The sequence below is a fragment of the Oncorhynchus mykiss genome, chromosome 4, assembly GCF_057628025.1.
Source record: "Oncorhynchus mykiss isolate SJ-2025 chromosome 4, ASM5762802v1, whole genome shotgun sequence".
Lineage (NCBI taxonomy): Eukaryota > Metazoa > Chordata > Actinopteri > Salmoniformes > Salmonidae > Oncorhynchus > Oncorhynchus mykiss.
The window spans coordinates 68,791,455-68,813,109 of NC_143025.1; the positions used below are offsets into that span (position 1 = coordinate 68,791,455).

Genomic DNA, 21,655 nt, shown 5'->3' on the forward strand with positions numbered 1-21,655 from the left:
TACCCATTTGTTTATTGTTCTGGTTTCCGGCGGTTTTATGAATAAAACTGCCCCGTTGAATACCCAGTTTTGCTCTCCTACGCCTGACTTCCCTGCCGCCAGGTACGCACTCCCTTACAGTTTGAGCCAAATAGTTGTGTTAACAACCTAGGGGTGGTATACAGAAGATAGCCCTGTTCGGTAAAAGACCAAGTCCATATTATGGCAAGAACAGCTTAAATAAGCAAAGAGAAATGACAGTCCATCATTACTTTAAGACATGAAGGTAAGTCAATATGGAACATTTCAAGAACTTTGAAAGTTTCTTCAAGTACAGTCTCAAAAACCATCAAGCGCTATGATGAAACTGGCTCTCATGATGACAGCCACAGGAAAGGAAGACCCAGATTAAGTTCCTTAGAGTTACCAGTCTCAGAAATTGCAGCCCAAATAAATGCTTCAGAGTTCAAGTAACAGACACATCTCAACATCAACTGTTCAGAGGAGACTGTGTCAATCAGGCCTTTGTGGTCGAATTGCTGCAAAGAAACCACTACTAAAGAACACCAATAATAAGAAGAGACAAAATACGAGCAATGGACATTAGACCGGTGGATATCTGTCCTTTGGTCGGATGAGTCCAAATGTTAGATTTTTGGTTCAAACTGTAGTGTCTTTGTGAGACGCAGAGTAGGTGAACATATGATCTCCACATGTGTGGTTCCCACCGTGAAGCATGGAGAAGGAGGTGTGATGGTGCTTTCCTGGTGACACTGTCAGTGATTTATTTAGAATTCAAGGCATACTTAACCAGCATGGCTACCCCAACATTCTGCAGTGATACGCCATCCCATCTGGTTTGCGCTTAGTGGGACTATTATTTGTTTTTCAACAGAACCATGACCCATAACACACCTCCAGTCTGTGTATGGCTATTTGATCAAGAAGGAGAGTGATGGAGTGCTGTGTCAGATGACCTGGCCTCCACAACCCAATTGGGATGAGTTGGACCTCAGAGTGAAGGAAAAGCAGCCAACAAGTGCTCAGCATATGTGGGAACTCCTTCAAGATGGTTGGAAAAGCATTCCTCATGAAGCTGGTTCAGAGAATGCCAAGAGTGTTTAAAGCTGTCATCAAGGAAAAGGGTGGCTACTTTGAAGAATCTCAAATATAAATATATTTTGATTTATTTAGTTATTGGTTATTACATGATTTCATATGTGTTATTTCCTAGTTTTGATGTCATCTATTATTCTGTAAAGTAGAAAATAGTAAAAAGAAAGAAAAACCCTGGAATAAGTAGGTGTGTACAAACTTTTGACTGGTACTGTATATTTACCATAACTACATATGGGGGATTGGAAATGATACAGACATTTACATTGATGGAAGCCACACTCTATCTTCAGTATTAAAGCTGACCTACCCCCTGAAAAATGTAATACAAAAATAAACTACGTGGTGAGAGTACACTGAGTGGGAATATTGCATTTGCATTTGAATGACAGATACCCACAATGTATGTTTTATTGTCTGTGCAGCAGCCTTTCCCACAGACTACCCATTTGTCTGGTCTGCTTACTCTACAAATAATTTCTTACACGTCTTCAACCCATAACGCAGCGTCTTGAAAATATTTTTGATTTATTTCAATGTTTTACCCAACGTTGAAACTCATCAGCATGAACATTCCAACTTGAAACTTTACTCCAGAAACCCAAACACCATCTCAGACTAAAACATACTTGTCACGACTTCGGCCGAAGTTGGTCCCTCTCCTTCTTCGGGCGGTGTTCGGCGGTCGACGTCACCGGCTTTCTCGACACCACCGATCTATGTTTCTTTTTCGTTTTATTTTGTCTTGATCATACACACCTGGTTTCTATTCCATTAAATATGTTCCTTAATTAACCCTCTGATTTCCCTCTCTGTATTGTTTGTCATGTGGGTTCTCGTTGTTCGTGCTTGGGATTATTGTATTTGTTCCTTGTTGGAATCTTACTTATTTTGGAGTAAACTTTGGAGGATTACTCAGAACTGTGTCCTGCGCCTGACTCTGCATTTTTTTTCATTTTACCAACGTCCTCACAGTACTCAGTTGATAGAGGCCCTTCAATTGGCCAGTGTTGATTTTTCAGTGTAAAATTTCTAGTGTTGATTCCAGAATTAAATTCGCTTTGTAATAGTGAAATTAACAGTCAAGTAAATCTACATTTTAGAGAGTAAAACATTCCCATCAAAACCTAACCAATCATTGTTATAGTTTTCAGCATGCTCTACTTCATGGAGATTATTTTAGGATTTAATACTGTATCTGTGTTTTTGCTTGTACATTGATTGATTCATCTTATGATACACATAGATACATAACAAATGTTTCTAAACTAATCCAATCAGTTAGTTAGATTAATTGCACTGTTACTGAAATGGTTGTTCCAGTTTAAATGGTTTAGGCAGTCTTCTTAACACATTTCTTAAACCCTTGACAGTCATTCTGAATGCAGGGTGTGGGTGAATGTAAATTCCAACTGTTGGATATCTTAACAGTGTTTGGATTGCAATAGGAATTAAACATCACTTTGCAAGCCAGCATAATGTGACTTGCAGGCCTGATGTGACCTGTAAACCAGGAGTTTCTTAACACCACTGTGTTAGGTTAAAATTAGGCCATTGAAGTAAGGCCTTATGATATATGTATTGTATTGTCATAGAGTTACATTTTAATAATAGCATTCGCCTAGGTACTCCGTTGGTGAAAGCCACAGGCCTTTAAAAGGGAAGAACTTTCGATTTGAAATCTATTGGACACATTAGCAAACTTGAGGGAATCCTATTTGAGTCAGGAAAGGATATTCATATGATAGGTAAGATATAAAAAACCTTGCAGAGACCCTATCCAACTGACAATCTCTTTAAAAAATATATATAAACTACTGGAACCAAGACTTAAAAATAACTGATATTGGTACAATATTTTTATTTAACCTTTATTTAACTAGGCAAGTCAGTTAAGAAAAATTATTATTTTACAATGACGGCCTACCCCGGCCAAACCCTCCCCTAATCCGAACGACGCTGGGCCAATTGTGCACCGCCTTATGGGACTCCCGATCACAGCCGGTTGTGATACAGCCTGGAATCAAACCAGGGTCTGTAGTGGTGCCTCTAGCACTGAGATGCAGTGCCTTAGACTGCTGTGCCACTCGGGAGCCCTGATGAAGGGAATAACTAAATAAATGACAGTTAAACGAAAATGGACGCTTAATCCAGTATATACGAATGTATAGAATTTATTACACAAGTGACAAAATTCACAAAATCTACAGCACAATGGCTGTAGTACATTTAAATTGTAATACTTCGAACAGCCAACTTTCTAACTCCGCCCATTACATTTAGAGTTTATAGCATTCCCAAAAGGCATGGATTATTGAGTCATGTCTTATGTGTAAACTAACAATGACTCAATAATCCATGTCTTTTGGGAATGCTATAAACTCTAAATGTAATGGGCGGAGTTAGAAAGTTGGCTGTTCGAAGTATTACAATTTAAACGTACTTTTAATCCGTCTGTCTGCATATTTCAAGACTTGGCATATGAGGGTGCAGTGAGATACCCGATGGGTTGGACGATACTTTTCTCGTCAATCATCTTGAAAAAAGGCTATACTTAAAAACTGGAAATCAACCAATCCTCTATCGTTAACACAATGGAAGGGTCAACTGCTTTATTATCTAAATGTTGAAAGTGTGTGGGCGATGAAGAGAAACAGAGTGGTGCAGTTTGAGGCCATGTGGCGGAGAGTGATGCAGGCGCTGAAGATGGGGGTATGAGCAGGTGGATATGGGCAGGGGTGGTGTTGCGGATGTTTCTGTGCGTTTGTAGGTTTATGTTTTGTAAATAATAAAATAAGGAAAGAATTGTATAACCACGTCTCTGTCGCTAACAAATACAGTCATGTGTGGTAACTCTACAATTCACTCAACTAAAAAAAGGCACCCTGGGTAATATGCAAACTGGGCTTTACCCCAGGGGTCTCAAATTCATTCCATGAAGGGCCTAGTATCTGCTGGTTTTAGTTTTAACCTTTCAATTAAGACCTAGACAACCAGGTGAGGGGAGTTCCTTACTAATGAGTGACCTTAGTTCATCAATCAAGTATAAGGAAGGAGTGAAAACCCACACACACTTAGCCCTCGATGAAATGAGTTTGGAACATTTGCTTTACACCATTCAGTGTTACAACAACACCCAAAAACTATTTAGTGTAACACTATAGGTGATAATTTCTTACACTAAGCAGCGTGAGCACTAAGCAAAGTGAGTCAAGTCTACTCTAAATCAAGTGTTATGTTTTACACTGTAGGTGCTGCATATAACTCTACAGTAGAATTATACAAACACCATAATCAAGTTCATTGGAACACTTTAACAGTTGAATGGGGAACACGGCAACAGAGTTAAATCTTTAAAACCTTCAAAAGTGTTATTTTAAAACCAGTTCAGTGGGAGTCGTGTTACCGGTAAATAGTGTACATTTGACACTTTCCAAGTTAAATGGAGAACACTGCAACATAATTAAATCTTTAACACTTTCAAAAGTGTTATTTTAAAACCAGTACAGTGGGAATCATACGTTCCACTGAAAATAGTGTACATTTAACACTTTCCGAGTGAAATGTACACCATTGATTTTGGTGTGTACCATTTTGAAACTGAATCATCAATCCAGCCGAGTGCCTACATCACAAGTGTAATTCCACCATTCAGCTCCCTCACTGAAAAGCACTCACTTCCTCATTTGCCTGAGGAATTCGGAGTGGCATACAACACTTTTAGCAGTAAGCGTTAGAAAACCCCCCAGATATACCACAATAACTGGACCACAAAATATTATAAAATCTGTCTTCTGCACTGCACAAAACAAGTTCTACTTCAGGGGGGAAAGCGGCAATGGTTTCCTTAAAGCTGCCTTTATAAAACAGGAGTATTAGGCATAGAAATGTGTTGGCTGTAAAAAGGTTACATCTTTGATGGCTATAATTGCCCCAGTCTGACTGTCTTGGTAAAGGTAGACAGTGTTATTCCATCACATTATGTCCTTCAGCTCATTCAAAATGTATTTTCAATGACTGAACGTATTGTCTGATAATGCTGCATTTTCAGACACAAGTACAGAACATCTAAGACCAGGTGGCTATAAAGGGCCAATAGGCAGAAATTCATGGATAGAGTTTAAATAATGTTAACAACAGATTGAGGAATTGAGGAATTCGTGTATTTGAGGAATTCATATAGGAATTAATGTATCAGTGTTTAATAACTGATGTAGGAGCCTACACTTTGAACATAGTGGAACTTTTGTTCATGCCAATTTAGTGAGCCTCTGACTGTTCTTTGTGCAATATGCCTTTCATAGGCTATCGGATGTTTATTCCATTAAATATTATATGATTACTTACAACTGTATCTTCTGTTCACTTTGGAACGTACAGAAATCTCATCTAAACATCAATAAACTGCTTATAAACACATTATTATGTATCCTGATGCCTAGTCACTTTACGCCTATACATATCTATAACTATCACTCCAGTATCCCTGCACATTGTACATGCTTTATGATACTGGAACTGACTGACCCTGTATATTGTATGCTTACGTACTTTCTCGTGTTCTTCTTATATCGTATTTTTTTTATTAATTGTGTGTTTTTGTTCCAACGTAATGTTATTTTTAGTTTTACATTGCTATTGATTGCTGCATTTTTGGAGTTTAGAGCCTGCAAGAAAGGCATTTCACTGTACTTCACTGTGTGACATTAAAACCTGAAACCTGAAACTTTTAACCACTTGAAACTGCACTTTGCAATAGATAATGTATGCAGACAAATTCATTCGATCCTGAATTTTTTTAAAGTTAGGAAAAACTGGTTGTATGTAGTCTGCAAACTTCTAGAAAGCAATATAGAGAGGGAGCCGTGATACTCTTTCTGCATATAGCTCCGTGGAAATTCTGACACCCTCTCAAACCTCAATAAATATTTTCCTAGAAACACGCATTACCTGCGCGCACCTAGCACTCTTCTGTATATTGGTACAAGTTTAGACTACACAACTGCTAAATGCATAGGAAGTGATATTGTGTGATATAGGTAAAATGATTATCGAATAAGAACTGATAGTGTTGCTTACCTTTCCGTACTGTGCATCTTTAGTCCCCAGGTCCGATACTTTCTGCCTACTTAAGAGTATCAAATACAGTAGTGCAGCAATCCAACAAAGCACCACCAATGCCAAAGTCAGCTTTCGGGAAAGCCGTTTCATTTTCCTATGAGTTACTGGAGCAGATATCCCCGCTTTATTGGCGCTGGGCAATCTACGAGAAGCACATTTCTAGGAATTCTATGAAAGTCGGTTGTGGAGACGTGGTTTTGCGCGCTGCTCTCACATTCTCTGGTTCTCTTCTCGAGCGCTGCACGCTCACTCCAGACGCATTCCCTGGTTGCGAGAATGTCTATGACGGGACTGGTAGTAGGCTGTTACACAGCGATTACTCGCTGGAGCTACGAAGTACTATACTGGAATCCGTCCAGCTCGATAAAAATCAGCCGGTTGGGGGTATCTATAAAATCGAATGGGTTTAGCACCACCTACCGTGTAAATCATAATGTACAAGGTTCTGTAGTCTATTGTACTTGCAATGTATGTATGCAGTAATATATATCGTCTATAATCAACCATGCAGCCTAATTAATCTCAAGTTTTTTTTACAGAGTTATGGGGTATTATAATAAGGGTGACCCAGCTAGGTCACCCGTGATACCAGCCAGTATTCGACGTTCATCAATGTCTGAGGATATCGGGAGACGTTGTGGAAACCGGCCACTAGGGGTAACAGTGAGTGAGGTTACCTTCAAGTAGGTTTCGGTTTTGCTAGGTTTTTGTGGATGGGGATGGTGGACCGGTGGCAGCATCTGATTCCAAAGGTTGCAAATTAGAATCTAGCAATATAAAGTTGTTTTTAGTTTTAAGCCTTTCCCAAATCTTAACCCTTACGTTAACCATTGGGAGTTTTTGGCTAACCTTAAGCTTTCGGAATGAATGCCCAAACTTAACCCTAACCTTAACCCTAACAAATTCTGAGGTAGTGCATAAACTTAACCTGAAACACTTCGAAATGTGACATTTGCAACAACTTTGCAATGTTATGTTTGAGAAACATGGATGAATGTCTAATTCTGACGTGAGCCTGTGAGAGCTAGTTGCAGTGACCATTGAACTAGGTCTGGTGACAAAAAAGAACAAATAGATTACAATAGAAAATATCTTTATTGACAATTCCCGAATTCATCCTATATATTGTGCTGTACTTTTGATATTGACTAATCTCACTTCGATTTACTTCTAAACTGAATTTACAGACCTTAAAAAATATCAAACGGATCAAAAAAGTATTATCATGTTGCACCATCTAGTGGTGGTCAATCGTCGAATAATCCACAAACATCAACTATTGTATGCTTAAATGTTGTCCAGCAGGTGTCATACTGGTATGTAGAATAGACGGTAAGGGAAAGGATAGATGTCTTGCTATGGTCTCTGCCCCTCTCTCTAAATTTGGACAATTGTGTCTCTACAACATTTGACATCACTGTAGACAGTACATTCTACACCGTAGGCCTACAGTAGACTTGAGACAGTTACGTTGTATCCTCTCCTCAATTTAGTTCCATTGTACTCTCCATCAATTGTGGGCTGCATCATAAGGACACTTTTTTTGTGACACTTTTGTATTTTCTATTTTTATTAAAGAGAAGATTTTATTACAATATTGTTTTTATATAAAGTCAACACTTTATATATTTGCGCGTACCAGTATATATATATATATATATATATTAAATGACACAAGCAATATATGTGTAGGTATATGGAAATGTTGACATGGATCTTTTCTATTTTCTTTAGTAATGTAAGATGAAAGATCGTTATAAACCATAAACTTGCTATTTATGACTGATACAATGTGCATAGCAATTTTGCGATCACCCATTGTTTGTTACGTTGTATTACCACTAGAGGAGCATCAACAATGAGATGCTAGTGGTCCCTCATCCGCTAATATGGCGCTGCCATCACTGCCTTCAGTCGCTGTAATACTGGGTGGGGTTTTGCCAGTAGTTGGGCATTTCCTTTCGGATTAGATTTCGTTGTCAGACTGGTATTTAAATATGCTGCAGTAACGAAGCCGGGGAAGCCAGTGGAAGCCAGTGACCGCTCAAGATTCTACGCTATATTATACCTGTATTATTGTTTTCTTCATTTGGTTCGAAAGAGGTATATTATATAGAACAGTATTTTGAAGATTCAACCGCGTCAGAATTCAAATGTAAGACGACATCACAATTTGCCAGCTTGATACGTGGATCATTTTTGGGATTCCTCTACAGTTTGAATGAAAATCGTGCTTTTTAGCTGTGATATGTAAATGTGCATGTAAAAATGACTTAGGATCACTAGTATGTGTTTAGTCTAGTCAAGTTACTGGCTTATAGTGGTCTGTGCATCTTTGTCTCGTGTTTGGCCTGTAAAGACTTGGGGAACGCTTTCCATTCAAGGATATGTCTGCATAATATTTGATTGAAAGAAAAAAACAAACCATCTACTAAACCAATAAGAAAGAGATCATCCGAATTATTTTAATAGAAAAAGCACCAATAGAGGTCCCTATAGAGTATAAGATTGTCCATTGTCGAATTGCATCATGTTCAGCTGGTTGGGTACCGATGACAGGAGGAAGAAGGATCCTGAGGTCTTTCAGACAGTCAGCGATGGCCTCAAGAAGCTCTACAAAACCAAGCTGTTACCCTTGGAGGAACACTACAAATTCCACGAGTTCCACTCGCCCGCCTTAGAGGATGCCGACTTCGACAACAAGCCCATGGTTCTCCTTGTGGGGCAGTATTCCACTGGAAAGACCAGCTTCATACGGTACGTCTGTGTTTGAAATGTGGGTGCTTTGGTTGCCGGTAAGTAGGCAAAAACACTAGTGAGTTTTGCGCACTGATATGCAAAGAGGGGACGTTACATGCATGGCAGGCACTGCATATGTAGAGTTTGATGCAACAAGTTGATTTTTATTGTAGTACAAATTATCCTAGAAAGAGACATCTGTTAGTGTTTGGGTTGACTGGATTCCTGTTCAACCTTGGGCAGATGCAGGTCAAATGTTGACATAGTCTGACTTAGAAGGGATGAGACATTCCAACAGACAAGAGAGCAACCTGCTGAGTTAGCATTCACCTATAATGGTATAGATGACTACAAAACGACATAAGTACATTATGGAAATCTAGTGGTATTGCATAGTTATAGACATAGATCTACCTATTACTATCCTGTAATCCTCAATGCCATTTTGTGATTACATGGTACACTAATCATCTGCAATGTTCCCCTATAGTCACACCCATAACACAGGAATGTCAGCTGTTCCATTGATTTGTCTGTTAAACTAGTCCATGACCAGAGCACAGATCATATTTCCAGCATTTAACTATGGACTGCCAAATGGCATGCCAACCATCTCACTTAGTGCTCATCAAAGGAATAAAAGAGCAGATGGAAAATATTGGACCCAAAAGCATGTGTTGGTCTCTCTGAGTCTACCACAAAGCAAACTTTGTCTTGGAGATGGGATGGGAGGCAGATATAACTCTCCTTGTATCATTGTTTTTGTGGGGGCATGTTTTCCACATCCAAACTTTACTGGTGAGACTAAGTGAATCCCTCTAGCTGTGCAGTAATGCCAGTGAATACTAGTGCCTTTCCTGCTATCCCATGGTCAGAAGTGAGATGCAGTCCTCTGCTGTCCTCTCACTGATAAGCCCTGCTGGTTCCAACCCTCTCATCAGCTCCCTTATTGCTATAGCAACCTGTCACTAATAGTTTCCAGAGCGACTAGTCCAGGAGTTATAGAGAGGCGCGATAAGTTTGAGACATTAGTCTGGAATCATGTAGAGAATGCCCCTGGCCACTGGAAGCACTTACTGTGTATGATCAGCTTTAAAAGTCTGAAAAGCTTTGGGACACACTCACTTCCTATCCCCTTTAAGTTTGTACTATCTAAATGAGTTATTAGCTTTAGGGCGCTGTTACTTCATAGCCCTTCATAGATTGTAGTACTTATTTTCAAACGAGTTATCATGTTTGGGTTAAGTAATTGAATAGTAGGGCTTTGTTCTCATGCTTTTGAACGTGTGGGTGAGAATGACATTTGAGTGTGGGCTGGTTGATAGGGTTCTGTCTCAATCTGGCCATATAACTGGTCTTAATTAGGCAGGCCTTTAAAATCCACGGTGACATGCAAACAACATTCTGTAACCAGGTATGGTCGTGATCCCTTGGTATAGACAGAGGGAGAAATCCCTGAAATCCTCTGATTGATATCAGACATGCTAAATTCCAGGTATATCAATCCCTGGACAAGATTGGATTAGATATGGATCACATGCCATCTGATAAAAATATCACACATCTAGGAGCTTTCTATATGATGATACTTTAGTTTTTTGCTAAATAACTTTTTATACTTTATACTTATATTTTATGCTAAAGCCAGACCATACTCTATGTGCACCCACAATAGGAGTCCATTTCTAAAGTTGGAAACATTTGAATGTTTAATCAACTACGGTTCAGCACTGGCCAAGTCGATGATGGCTTTGTCCCACTGGGCACAGATGTCAATTCAGCATCTATTCCACATTGGTTCAATGTCATTTCATTGAAATGACATGGAAACGTCGTTGATTCAACCAATGTGTGCCCTGTGGGGTTTCCTATGCTGCCTGTCATGGTCCAGTCCACTGTCAGAGTTTCTAGAGCTAGCCTCTCCTAATTGCTTTTTTTATTTTATCTTTATTTACCTAGGCAAGTCAGTTAAGAACAAATTCTTATTTACAATGACGGGCTACCAAAAGGCAAAAGGCCTCCTGCGGGGACAGGGGCTGGGATTGAAATACAAATAAATGAAATAAAGATATAGGACAAAACACATCACGACAAGAGAGACAACACTACATAAAGAGAGACCTAAGACATCAACATACCTAATGGCTTGAGGATAGAGGAAGAGATGGGCGGGGCTAGTTGGGCTACTCTCCTTTTCTCTGTGATTTGTACCCTATGCGAGGTCACTGCAGTAGGGAGAGTAGTTGGGAAAGAGCTAGGCCTGTGTTTGTGTGTGTGTGCTGACTCCTCAGTGCTATGAAAGAACACAGGCCTTCTTTCCTCTCTCGTCTGTCTCCTAACACGTGCACTTTCCCTTTGCTCTCCATCAGGCCAGTTTCACTCTGCCTCCCTTCCTCTCACTGAAGCCTCAGTGGCAGAGCTGTGGGAAGGTTAAACATCTGGCTCTGGACAGTGCTGCTCATCTACTGTTGGCCATTTACTGCGGCACTGTATTATGGATTTAAACAGTGTCTACAGAGAGACCATACTAACTGGCACTGTTGACCCCTATGACAAGATGTGTGTAGAGTGGATATAAGAGTGGATATATATAGAGTATCAGCTGGTTGACCTCACATCTGTTAGTGCTTTAAAGGTTTAAAGTAGTTTAAAAGGACAACTTCAGTTATAAATTACTAGTATTAACTATTCAATGCATTTCTAGGATTCTGCACATTCTATACAATTATACTACATTTTTAAACATCTGTAATGTCAATTTGGACTGATTGACAATGAAACTCTTGACCGTGACCCTATAATTCAACAATGTTAGTATGTTCTTTTAAAAAGATGGTTAAGTATGATTTTACCTTGTAACTGGTAGGTGTACCGGGCCTGTAATGTAAAATGTAAACTAAGATAGTGGACAATAAAATAATGCATAAACAGACATCCATTTCTCCTATTACTCCCCAGATACCTGTTGGAGCAGGATTTCCCTGGAATGCGGATTGGGCCGGAGCCCACAACAGACTCCTTCATTGCAGTGATGCATGGAGACACGGAGGGGGTGATCCCTGGCAACGCCCTAGTTGTCGACCCCAAGAAACCCTTTAGGAAACTCAACTCCTTCGGAAATGCCTTTCTCAACAGGTGAGACTATAGCAGTCCACATATAGTATTCTAGTTGGATGACTCAAGTTTTTATAGAAGGGTTGGTTGTTTAGCAACAAAACCGACACGTGCACAACTATGGTGCAAAACAGACGGGGTTGACTTAGACTGTTGACAACATGTAAACTATATTTAGTCTCCAAATGTTTATTGAAAACATAAGTACATTTGCACAATGAGCACTTGTTATCGCTCAAATACATTGTTACAGTTGTTGGTTAGCTAGCTAGCGAATTTCAACCATAGCATAGACATGATATCAGTTCAAAACGCCTCAAAACAAGACACTAACAAGATACAGTGAACTAAAACGAACCACCTATGATTCCCCACATGGCAGCTTCTTGTCATTGTTGCTAGCTATCTGACCGTTCAGAATCATAACAACGCATGTCTTCCGGCCACATCGATGTGTGAACATATTTTTTGTGATGTTGTCAGCCAGCCCGTCTACACAGCATATGAAAACTCACAGTTCTGATTCCTTTTACGATGACTTGTTGTTTTTAGTGGCCTTATCCTAGATGACAGGGCAAATATTCAGTATCTTATTATCTTTCTCCCCCCCAAAATAATTTTGTGCATCGACAGAATGTGAAAAAAACTCTAAAGGCCCCAGGAGAAGTTCTTCAAATTTGCTTTAAGTTTGTTGTTCCCCTAATTATTTTCTGTGCTCAAATGCTATAATATTTATCTAGAACTCTTCTAGTAATCCTTGTGAGTGCTTCTCTGTGCTCTTGCTGAATTCCAATCAGTTTCAGAATACCATTTGATTTGAAATTCCAATATGTTTTGGAATACTCCTTTGTATAAAGTTGGCATGAAACTCACCATCCTTGAGGAAAGGAAAGGGAGGGAGGCGGAATGAGTACAGGAGCGAGAGTGAAAGTTAAGTTTAGCCTTTCTCAACGGTTGCTGTGTTGAGCTGTATTTACCATGTAACAGGATGATATCATGACCAGAGACTCCTGAACCTGCCACACATGCTCTACATTCCACCTCTGATTGAATTTCACTCTGCTCACTGCTCAGGGTTTCCCTTAGTTGCAGACTGTCAGTGGGTCTGTTTGCTCTTTACAGTGCCTTCAGAAAGTATTCACACTCCTTGACATTTTCCACATTTTACAGCCTGAATTTAAAAAGGATTAAATCCAATACAACACATTACTGAGTACTACTCTACATATTTTCAAGCATAGTTGTGGCTGCATCATGTTTTGGGTATGCTTGTAATTGTTACAGACTGGAGTTTTTCAGGATAAAAAATAAACAGAATGGAGCTAAGCACAGGCAAAATCATAGAGGAAAACCTGGTTCAGTCTGCTTTCCACCAGACGCTGGGAGTTGACTTCACTTTTCAGTAGACGGGACAATAACCTAAAACACAAGGCCAAATATACACTGGAGTTGCCTACCAAGAAGACAGTAAATGTTCTTGAGTGGCCGGGTGACAATTTTGACTTAAATCTGCTTGAAAATCTATGGCAAGACTTAAAAATGGTTGTCTAGCAATGATCAACAACCAATTAGAAAGAGCTTGAATATTTTTTTTTTAAGAATAATGGACAGATATTGTACAATCCAGGTGTGCAAAGCTCTTAGAGACTTAACCAGAAAGACTCACAGCTGTAATGCTGCCAAAGGTGATTCTAACATGTATTGACTCAGGGGTGTGACTACTTATGTAAATTAGATATTTCTCTATTTCATTTTCGATACATTTCCTAAAATCAAAATATATACATGTTTTCACTTTGTCATTATGGGGTATTGTGTGTAGATGGATGAAGAACAATTATATTTAAGACATGTGGAACAAGTCGAGGGGTATGAAGACTTTCTGAAGGCACTGTGTCGACTGATCAACCCAGGGGGTTTCCACTGTAAGGCTCAGCGTGTTTCCTGAGGGAGACGATAGGAATACAGGGCTTGTCAGAGCCACCTGCAGAAACCATCACAATGTTAAGGAGGAGAACATATGTGTGGAAATAAGGGTTCTTAAGAGTTCTTTTTTTTTTTAAGGGTTCTTGGCATAAGGCAGCTGTTTGTTTGCAAACAGGAGAATCAAAAGAGCAGAGGATAGCTCAACTATGTATCTGGCATTCTAGTCTATTGCATTTCCAACATAATTATATATTTCCTATATCAGCATGAACATGTTTTTTTTTATAGATAAGAAACAGCCAATGTTACAGTTGCATTATTTGGTTGACAAAGCTGTCATTGAATTGGTGAGCGAACGATCATGTGACGCTGTCATGAGAAGCCCTCTGCTGCTTGGTGCAGCTTGCAGACGAGGAGGCCTAACATCCTGTCTGCAGCATCATCCTAGTCTGCTGAAGCCTTCCTGTGTTACAGTAACCACTATCGAGATTCAAGAATATGCTTTATACTGTAAATTGGTCAATTGAATTTGTCTTATTTTGCCGTTTGAGTTTGAAATGACCAAAGGGGGATATGAAACATATTTTAGTCTAAGAGGTCCATTGAGACCCACCCAGAAAAATTACACATGTTTCTGGGAACAGTTCACATGCTTCAAGACACCAAGCTCACTCAGTCTCGGCTTGTCTTGAAAGGCTATACCAGACCGGTCATTTCCCCTCAGTAATAATTGTCACTTTCATGTACTATGTTTAGGACAGTGGAGGCTAATGATAATAATGGCTGAAACGGAGTGAATGGAATGGCATCAAACTCATGTGTTTGGTGTATTTGATACCATTCCACCTAGTCCGCTCCAGCCATTCCCACGAGCCTGTCCTCCAATTAAGGTGCCACCAACCTCCTGTGGTTTAGGAAGTATGATTTGGTTCTAAGTGGTCAATACTTTATTTTACATGAAGAATACCTACAGTAAATCACAAAAGTGAGTACACCCCTCACATTTTTGTAAATATTTGAGTATATCTTTTCATGTGACAACACTGAAGAAATGACACTTTGCTACAATGTAAAGTAGTGAGTGTACAGTTTGTATAACAGTGTAAATTTGCTGTCCCCTCAAAATAACTCAACACACAGCCATTAATGTCTAAACCGCTGGCAACAAAAGTGAGTACACCCCTAAGTGAAAATGTAAAAAAATTGGGCCCAATTAGCCATTTTCCCTCCCCGGTGTTATGTGATTCATTAGTGTTACAAGGTCTCAGGTGTGAATGGGGAGCAGGTGTGTTTAAATTTGGTGTCATTGCTCTCACACTCCCTTCACTGGAAGTTCAACATGGCACCTCATGGCAAAGAACTCTCTGAGGATCTGAAAAAAATAATTGTTGCTCTACATAAAGATGGCCTGGGCTATAAGAAGATTGCCAAGACCCTGAAACTGAGCGGCAGCACGGTGGCCAAGACCATACAGCGGTTTAACTGGACAGGTTCCACTCAGAACAGACCTCGCCATGGTCGACCAAAGAAGTTGAGTGCACGTGCTCAGCGTCATATCCAGAGGTTGTCTTTGGGAAATCGACGTATGAGTGCTGCCAGCATTGCTGCTGAGGTTGAAGGGGTGGGGGGTCAGCCTGTCAGTGCTCAAACCGTACGCTGCATCAAATTGGTCTGCATGGCTGTCGTCCCAGAAGGAAGCCTCTTCTAAAGATGATGCACAAGAAAGCCCGCAAACAGTTTGCTTCAGACAAGCAGAATAAGGACATGGATTACTGGAACCATGTCCTGTGGTCTGATGAGACCAAGAAACTTATTTGGTTCAGATGGTGTCAAGCAACCAGGTGAGGCGGCAACCAGGTGAGGAGTACAAAGACAAGTCTGTCTTGCCAATAGTCAAGCATGGTGGTGGGAGTGTCATGGTCTGGGGCTGCATGAGTGCTGCCGGCACTGGGGAGCTACAGTTTATTGAGGGAACCATGAATGCCAACATGTACTGTGACATACGGAAGCAGAGCATGATCCCCCTCCCTTCGGAGACTGGGCCGCAGGGTAGTATTCCAACATGATAACTACCCCAAACACACCTCCAAGACGACTTTTGCCTTGCTAAAAAAGCTGAGGGTAAAGGTGATGAACTGGCCAAGCATGTCTCCAGACCTAAACCCTATTGAGCATCTGTGGGGCATCCTCAAACGGAAGGTGGAGGTCTCTAACTCCGTGATGTCGTCATGGAGAAGTGGAAGAGGACTGCAGTAGCAACCTGTGAAGCTCTGGTGAACTCCATGCCCAAGAGGGTTAAGGCAGTGCTGGAAAATGATGGTGGCCACACAAAATATTGACACTTTGGGCCCAATTTGGACATTTTCACTTAGGGGTGTACTCACTTTTGTTGCCAGTGGTTTAGACATTAATGGCTGTGTGTTGAGTTATTTTGAGGGGACAGCAAATTTACACTGTTATACAAGCTGTACACTCACTACTTTACATTGTAGCAAAGTGTCATTTCTTCAGTGTTGTCACATGAAAATATATACTTACAAAAATGTGAGGGGTGTACTCACTTTTGTGATATATTGTATTTGTACATCTGTGAGTCGGTCTGTCTGTTTGTCTTATGTCCGGCCACCTCTTTTTCTGTGTCAGATTTGATCATGTAAGCTCCGTATTCTTCAGTGTTGGGCTATATATCTGACCATGTCTATGGCCATGTTTGTGTGTTCTGTAGGTTTGTGTGTGCCCAGCTTCCCAACCCTGTTCTCGAGAGCATCAGTGTGATAGATACTCCTGGTATCCTGTCTGGAGAGAAGCAGAGGATCAGCAGAGGTACGGCTCTCAACCCCTCTACCCCTGTCTCAATCCTTCCACCCCTGTCTCAATCCTTCCACCCCTGTCTCAACCCTTCCACCCCTGTCTCAACCCTTCCACCCCTCTCTCAACCCCTCTACCCCTCTCTCAACCCCTCTAACCCTCTCTCAACCCTTCCACCCCTGTCTCAACCCCTCCACCTCTCTCCCAACCCCTCCACCCGTCTTTCACACACTCACTCAGTCCAGGATGGTCACCCTCAGGAGTTAGAGATCAAAGCATTTACAGACACAAGCACAGCAGTGTTTTATTGCACAACATAGTGAGAAGAAAGAAATCTGACTGAAAACCCTATATTTACTACTACAGAAGTAGTCATAATGCAAATGTGTACAAAAGCAAGACTTGGGAGAAAGTAGTGCTGTATTCTAACGTTAGCAGTGCCTGTTTGCTAATCTATTCCCTATATCATGATAGTGCAAAACAGTCTGTAGCAAAGAAAGTATGTCCTTGAAAAACTCTACATCTGTTACTGCTGGCGGCTTTAGCTCTGTTTTCTTAGCTTCATTACAACAAATTTCCCAAAGGAAAATATTTGTATGATAATGTGGTGACCTTAAACCAGGCCTGTGCTGTTGAACCCACTGAGGGATTTGCATAACCAGTTCTGTATCAAAACATCGTGGCTTCCACACTTCTTACGCCACTTCTGTAATTACTTTATCAGCATTTTCCAGGATGCTTTTGAACCTTCATTCCCACAGGGTTTCTATGTTTGTGGTGGAAATAGCAAGCAAGCTTCAGATATCCTGCTTCTCGTTGACTGACCTTTAAAACCACATGTAGGAAGACAGTAAAACATGTAGCTGAGGCAGGGTTTTAGTCTGCGTTCGATCATAATGGGTTGAAAGACACCAGATATCACAGAGAGAGATAGTGTATACGACACCGATATGTTTATGGGATTTTATACAACTGGTGGGTCTAATCCTGAATGCTGATTGGTTAAAACTGCATTCCAGCCGGTGTCTATTCCACAAGTTACCACCTGCTAAATCTATGATGTTAAAATGCCTTTTTACTCTGTTCCATCTAACTGCGCAATCCACTGTCTCATTTCACCCCATCAACCCAGCCAGGCAATTTCTGAACTTGATCTCTACTATAAAAAGCATCTAGACATTATCTCACATTTTTTTGTTTGTTGTTTTTTTGTTGTTGAATTTTTACCCCTTTTTCTCCCCAATTTCGTAGTATCCAATTGTTAGTAGCTACTATCTTATCTCATCGCTACAACTCCCGTACGGGCTCGGGAGAGACTACGGTTGAAAGTCATGCGTCCTCCGATACACAACCCAACCAAGCCGCACTGCTTCTTAACACAGCGCGCATCCAACCCGGAAGCCAGCGCACCAATGTGTCGGAGGAAACACCATGCACCTGGCAACCTTGGTTAGCGTGCACTGCGCCCGGCACGCCACAGGAGTCGCTGGTGTGCGATGAGACAAGGATATCCCTACCGGCCAAACCCTCCCTAACCCGGACGACGCTAGGCCAATTGTGCGTTGCCCCACAGACGTCGCGGCCGGTTACGACAGAGGTCTCTGGTATCTCACATTTCTTTTAGACTAACATTTCGTTTTTCAAAAGCGGAGTTTTGTTCAGACCTGCTGTCTGTCTCTCCGACATTTGAAACATGGTTTCAATATTCAAATTCAATCTCCAGCTGTCCCATAGCAATGAAGGTGTTGGGAGGCAGGATGAGACAGATAGGTAGGCAGCTTTTCTTAGCCAGTCCAAATCATAAATCGGCATCATTTTTATGCATATATACACTTAGGTTGGAGTCATTAAAACTGATTTTTCAACCACTCCACATATGTCTTGTTAGCCAACAATAGTTTTGGCAAGTCGGTTAGGACATCTACTTTGTGCATGACACAAGTAATTTTTCCAACAATTGTTTACAGATCGATTATTTCACTTATAATTCACTGTATCACAGTTCCAGTGGGTCAGAAGTTTACATAGACTAAAGTTGACTGTGCTTTTAAACAGCTTGGAAATTTTCATAAAAATGTCATGGCTTTAGAAGCTTCTGATAGGCTAATTGACACCATTTGAGTCAATTGGAGGTGTACCTGTGGATGTATTTCAAGGCCTACCTTTAAACCCTGTTCCTCTTTACTTGACATCATGGGAAAATCAAAAGAAATCAGCCAAGACAAAAATTGTAGACCTCTACACGTCTGGTTCATCCTTGGGCGCAATTTCCAAACGCTTGAAGGTACCACGTTCAATAGCACACAAGTGTAAACACCATGGGACCACGCAGCCATCATACCGCTCAGGAAGGAGAAGCATTCTGTCTCCTAGAGATGAACATACTTTGGTGTGAAAAGTGCAAGTGAATCCCAGAACAACAGCAGAGGACCTTGTGAAGATGTTGGAGGAAACAGGTACAAAAGTATCTATATCCACAGTAAAAACAAGTCCTATATCGACATAACCTAAAAGGCCGCTCAGCAAGGAAGAAGCCACTGCTCCAAAACCGCCATAAAAAGCCACACTACGGTTTGCAACTGCACATGGGGACAAAGATCGTACTTTTTGGAGAAATATCCTCTGGTCTGATGAAACAAAAATAGAACTGTTTGGCCATAATGACCATCGTTATATTTGGAGGAAAAGGGGGGATTCTTGCAAGCCGAAGAACATCATCCCAAATGTGAAGCACGAGGGTGGCAGCATCATGTTGTGGTTGTGCTTTACTGCAGGAGGGACTGGTGCACTTCCCAAAATAGATGGCAACATGAGGGAGGAAAGTTATGTGGATATATTGAGGCAACATCTGAAGACATCAGTCAGGAAGTTAAAGTTGGTCGCAATTAGGTCTTCCAAATGGACAATGACCCCAAGCATACTTCCAAAGTTGTGGCAAAATGGAGGACAACAAAGTCATGGTATTGGAGTGGCCATCACAAAGCCCTGATCTCAATCTCATAGAACATTTGTGGGCAGAACTGAAAAGGTGTGTTCGAGCAAGGAGGCCTAAACATCTGACTCAGTTACACCAGCTCTGTTAGGAGGAATTGGCCAAAATTCACCCAACTTATTGTGGGAAGCTTGTGGAAGGCTACCCAAAACATTTGACCCAAGTTAAACAATTTAGGCAGTGCTACCAAATACTAATTGAGTGTATGTAAACTTCTGACCCATTGGGAATGTGATGAAAGAAATAAAAGCTGAAATAAATTCTCTCTACTATTATTCTGACATTTCACATTCTTAAAGTAAAGTGGTGATCCTAACTGACTTAAGACAGGGAATTTTTACAAGGATTAAATGTCAGGAATTGTGAAACTGATTTGAAATGTATTTGCTGTATGTTAACTTCTGACTTCAACTGTACAAATAACTCTCAATAGAAAACAGGTCAAACAAAATGATGTGCAGCTAGTTTGAAATATTTCCAGCTTCAGTTTGAAGTGATTATGTTAGCTGTGTTGTTGGCTAGCTCCTCTGAACAACAGTGTCCTGACGAGAGAGCACATTTTCTATGCCAGGTGAAATCGCTCATCATTAGCTCATTGTTATGTATGTATCCAAATAAATGTCACTAGAAACAGCTTAAACAAATGCAGCTAGCTAGCAAGCAAGGGATAAGAACGTTGCCAGCCAATACTGCAATGGAACATTTTGAACGAACGTCTGGGTCGCGTCCATAGATACAGGAAAAAAAGACTGAATGACTGGGTCGACCAGCCGGCTTGGGTAGCAACCCTAGATTTGTGTTGGGACTATATCTTGTGGAAGGATGAAATAGTACGAATACATTCATAAAAATAAAGTTTTTAATTAAAATATGTTTAACATTATTTGAATATGTTGGTAACCTGCTGTATAAAAGTGATAATTCCAGAGAAGCCAGTGTTTGGGGGATATATTGGCACGGTTTGCCAACACCCGTGCCAATATATCCTCCAAACACCAGATTCTCAGGAATTATCACTTAAGTGTAACATGGCCCACCAGCTCTTTCCACATGAATTCCATTGAACAGTGAAGACCATTGTATGTCAGTCTGAGTACACTCTGGTTAATCCTAATAAAAAAATATGGGTTTTATATCACTTATGACTCTCATAGTGCTTCCAATGCTGCAAAGTACAGTATGTACTGTACATATACCTGCAGTTATGTCGTCTGCTATTCTGAATGGCTCTGTGTGTTTCTGAGGATGGCAGAGTGGACAGTGGAGTAGTGATCAATGTCACCATGATATCACAGTGTTCCAGCCTTCTTATCAACAAGGACATCAGGACTCTGCAGTGGACAGATATGGTGCTTATCACTGTTATCCTAGCAGGCTGCCATAGGCTGACCAGCCACATTGCCCTCTGTAATTATTGAGACGGTGAATAATTTTTCTTCTTTGGGCTCTATACTATTAGCTATAATATTTGGGGAATTTTCATCCATATCAGGTGAACCGTTTAGAAATGAAGGCACTTTTTGTACGTAGTCCCCCCATTTTAGGGGAGCTTAACCTTTTAATACTTGTGTAGTAAAAGGTTAAGCATTTGGTCCCATATTCACAGCACACAGTGACGACATCAAGCTTGTGACTACACATGTGTTGGATGCATTTGCTGTTTGTTTTGGTTGTGTTTCAGATGATATTGTGCCCAATAGAAATTAATGGTAAATAATGTATTGTCATTTTGGAGTCACTTTTATTGAAAATAAGAATATTATACAGTACCAGTCAAAAGTTTGGACACACCTACTCATTCAAGGGTTGTACTTTATTTTTACTATGTTTGACATTGAAGAATAATAGTGAAGACATCAA

At 40.5% G+C, this 21,655-nt stretch overlaps 2 protein-coding genes across 9 annotated transcripts in view; one reads left to right on the forward strand and one right to left on the reverse strand.

Annotated features, from left to right (window-relative positions):
• LOC110522252 (polypeptide N-acetylgalactosaminyltransferase 14) overlaps window positions 1-6,740 on the reverse strand; it is a 134,147-nt gene extending 127,407 nt beyond the window's left edge. The window contains exon 1 of one of the 2 annotated variants that reach the window (XM_036975825.2): window positions 6,175-6,740. In XM_036975825.2, the coding sequence (XP_036831720.1) occupies window positions 6,175-6,306 (132 nt within the window). In that variant the 5' untranslated portion in view covers window positions 6,307-6,740. The remainder of the gene's footprint in view (window positions 1-6,174) is intronic. The other variant, XM_036975826.2, reaches the window with a different exon arrangement.
• Window positions 6,741-8,128: 1,388 nt separating this feature from the next.
• LOC110522253 (EH domain-containing protein 3) overlaps window positions 8,129-21,655 on the forward strand; it is a 29,893-nt gene continuing 16,366 nt past the window's right edge. For 4 of the 7 annotated variants that reach the window (XM_090232830.1, XM_021600485.3, XM_090232832.1 and 1 more), the window contains exons 1-3: window positions 8,608-8,973; window positions 11,914-12,090; window positions 16,721-16,818. In XM_090232830.1, the coding sequence (XP_090088956.1) occupies window positions 8,747-8,973; window positions 11,914-12,090; window positions 16,721-16,818 (502 nt within the window). In that variant the 5' untranslated portion in view covers window positions 8,608-8,746. Of the gene's footprint in view, window positions 8,372-8,607; window positions 8,974-11,913; window positions 12,091-16,720; window positions 16,819-21,655 lie in introns of those variants that run through there. The other 3 variants (XM_090232831.1, XM_090232834.1, XM_036975827.2) reach the window with 2 other exon arrangements.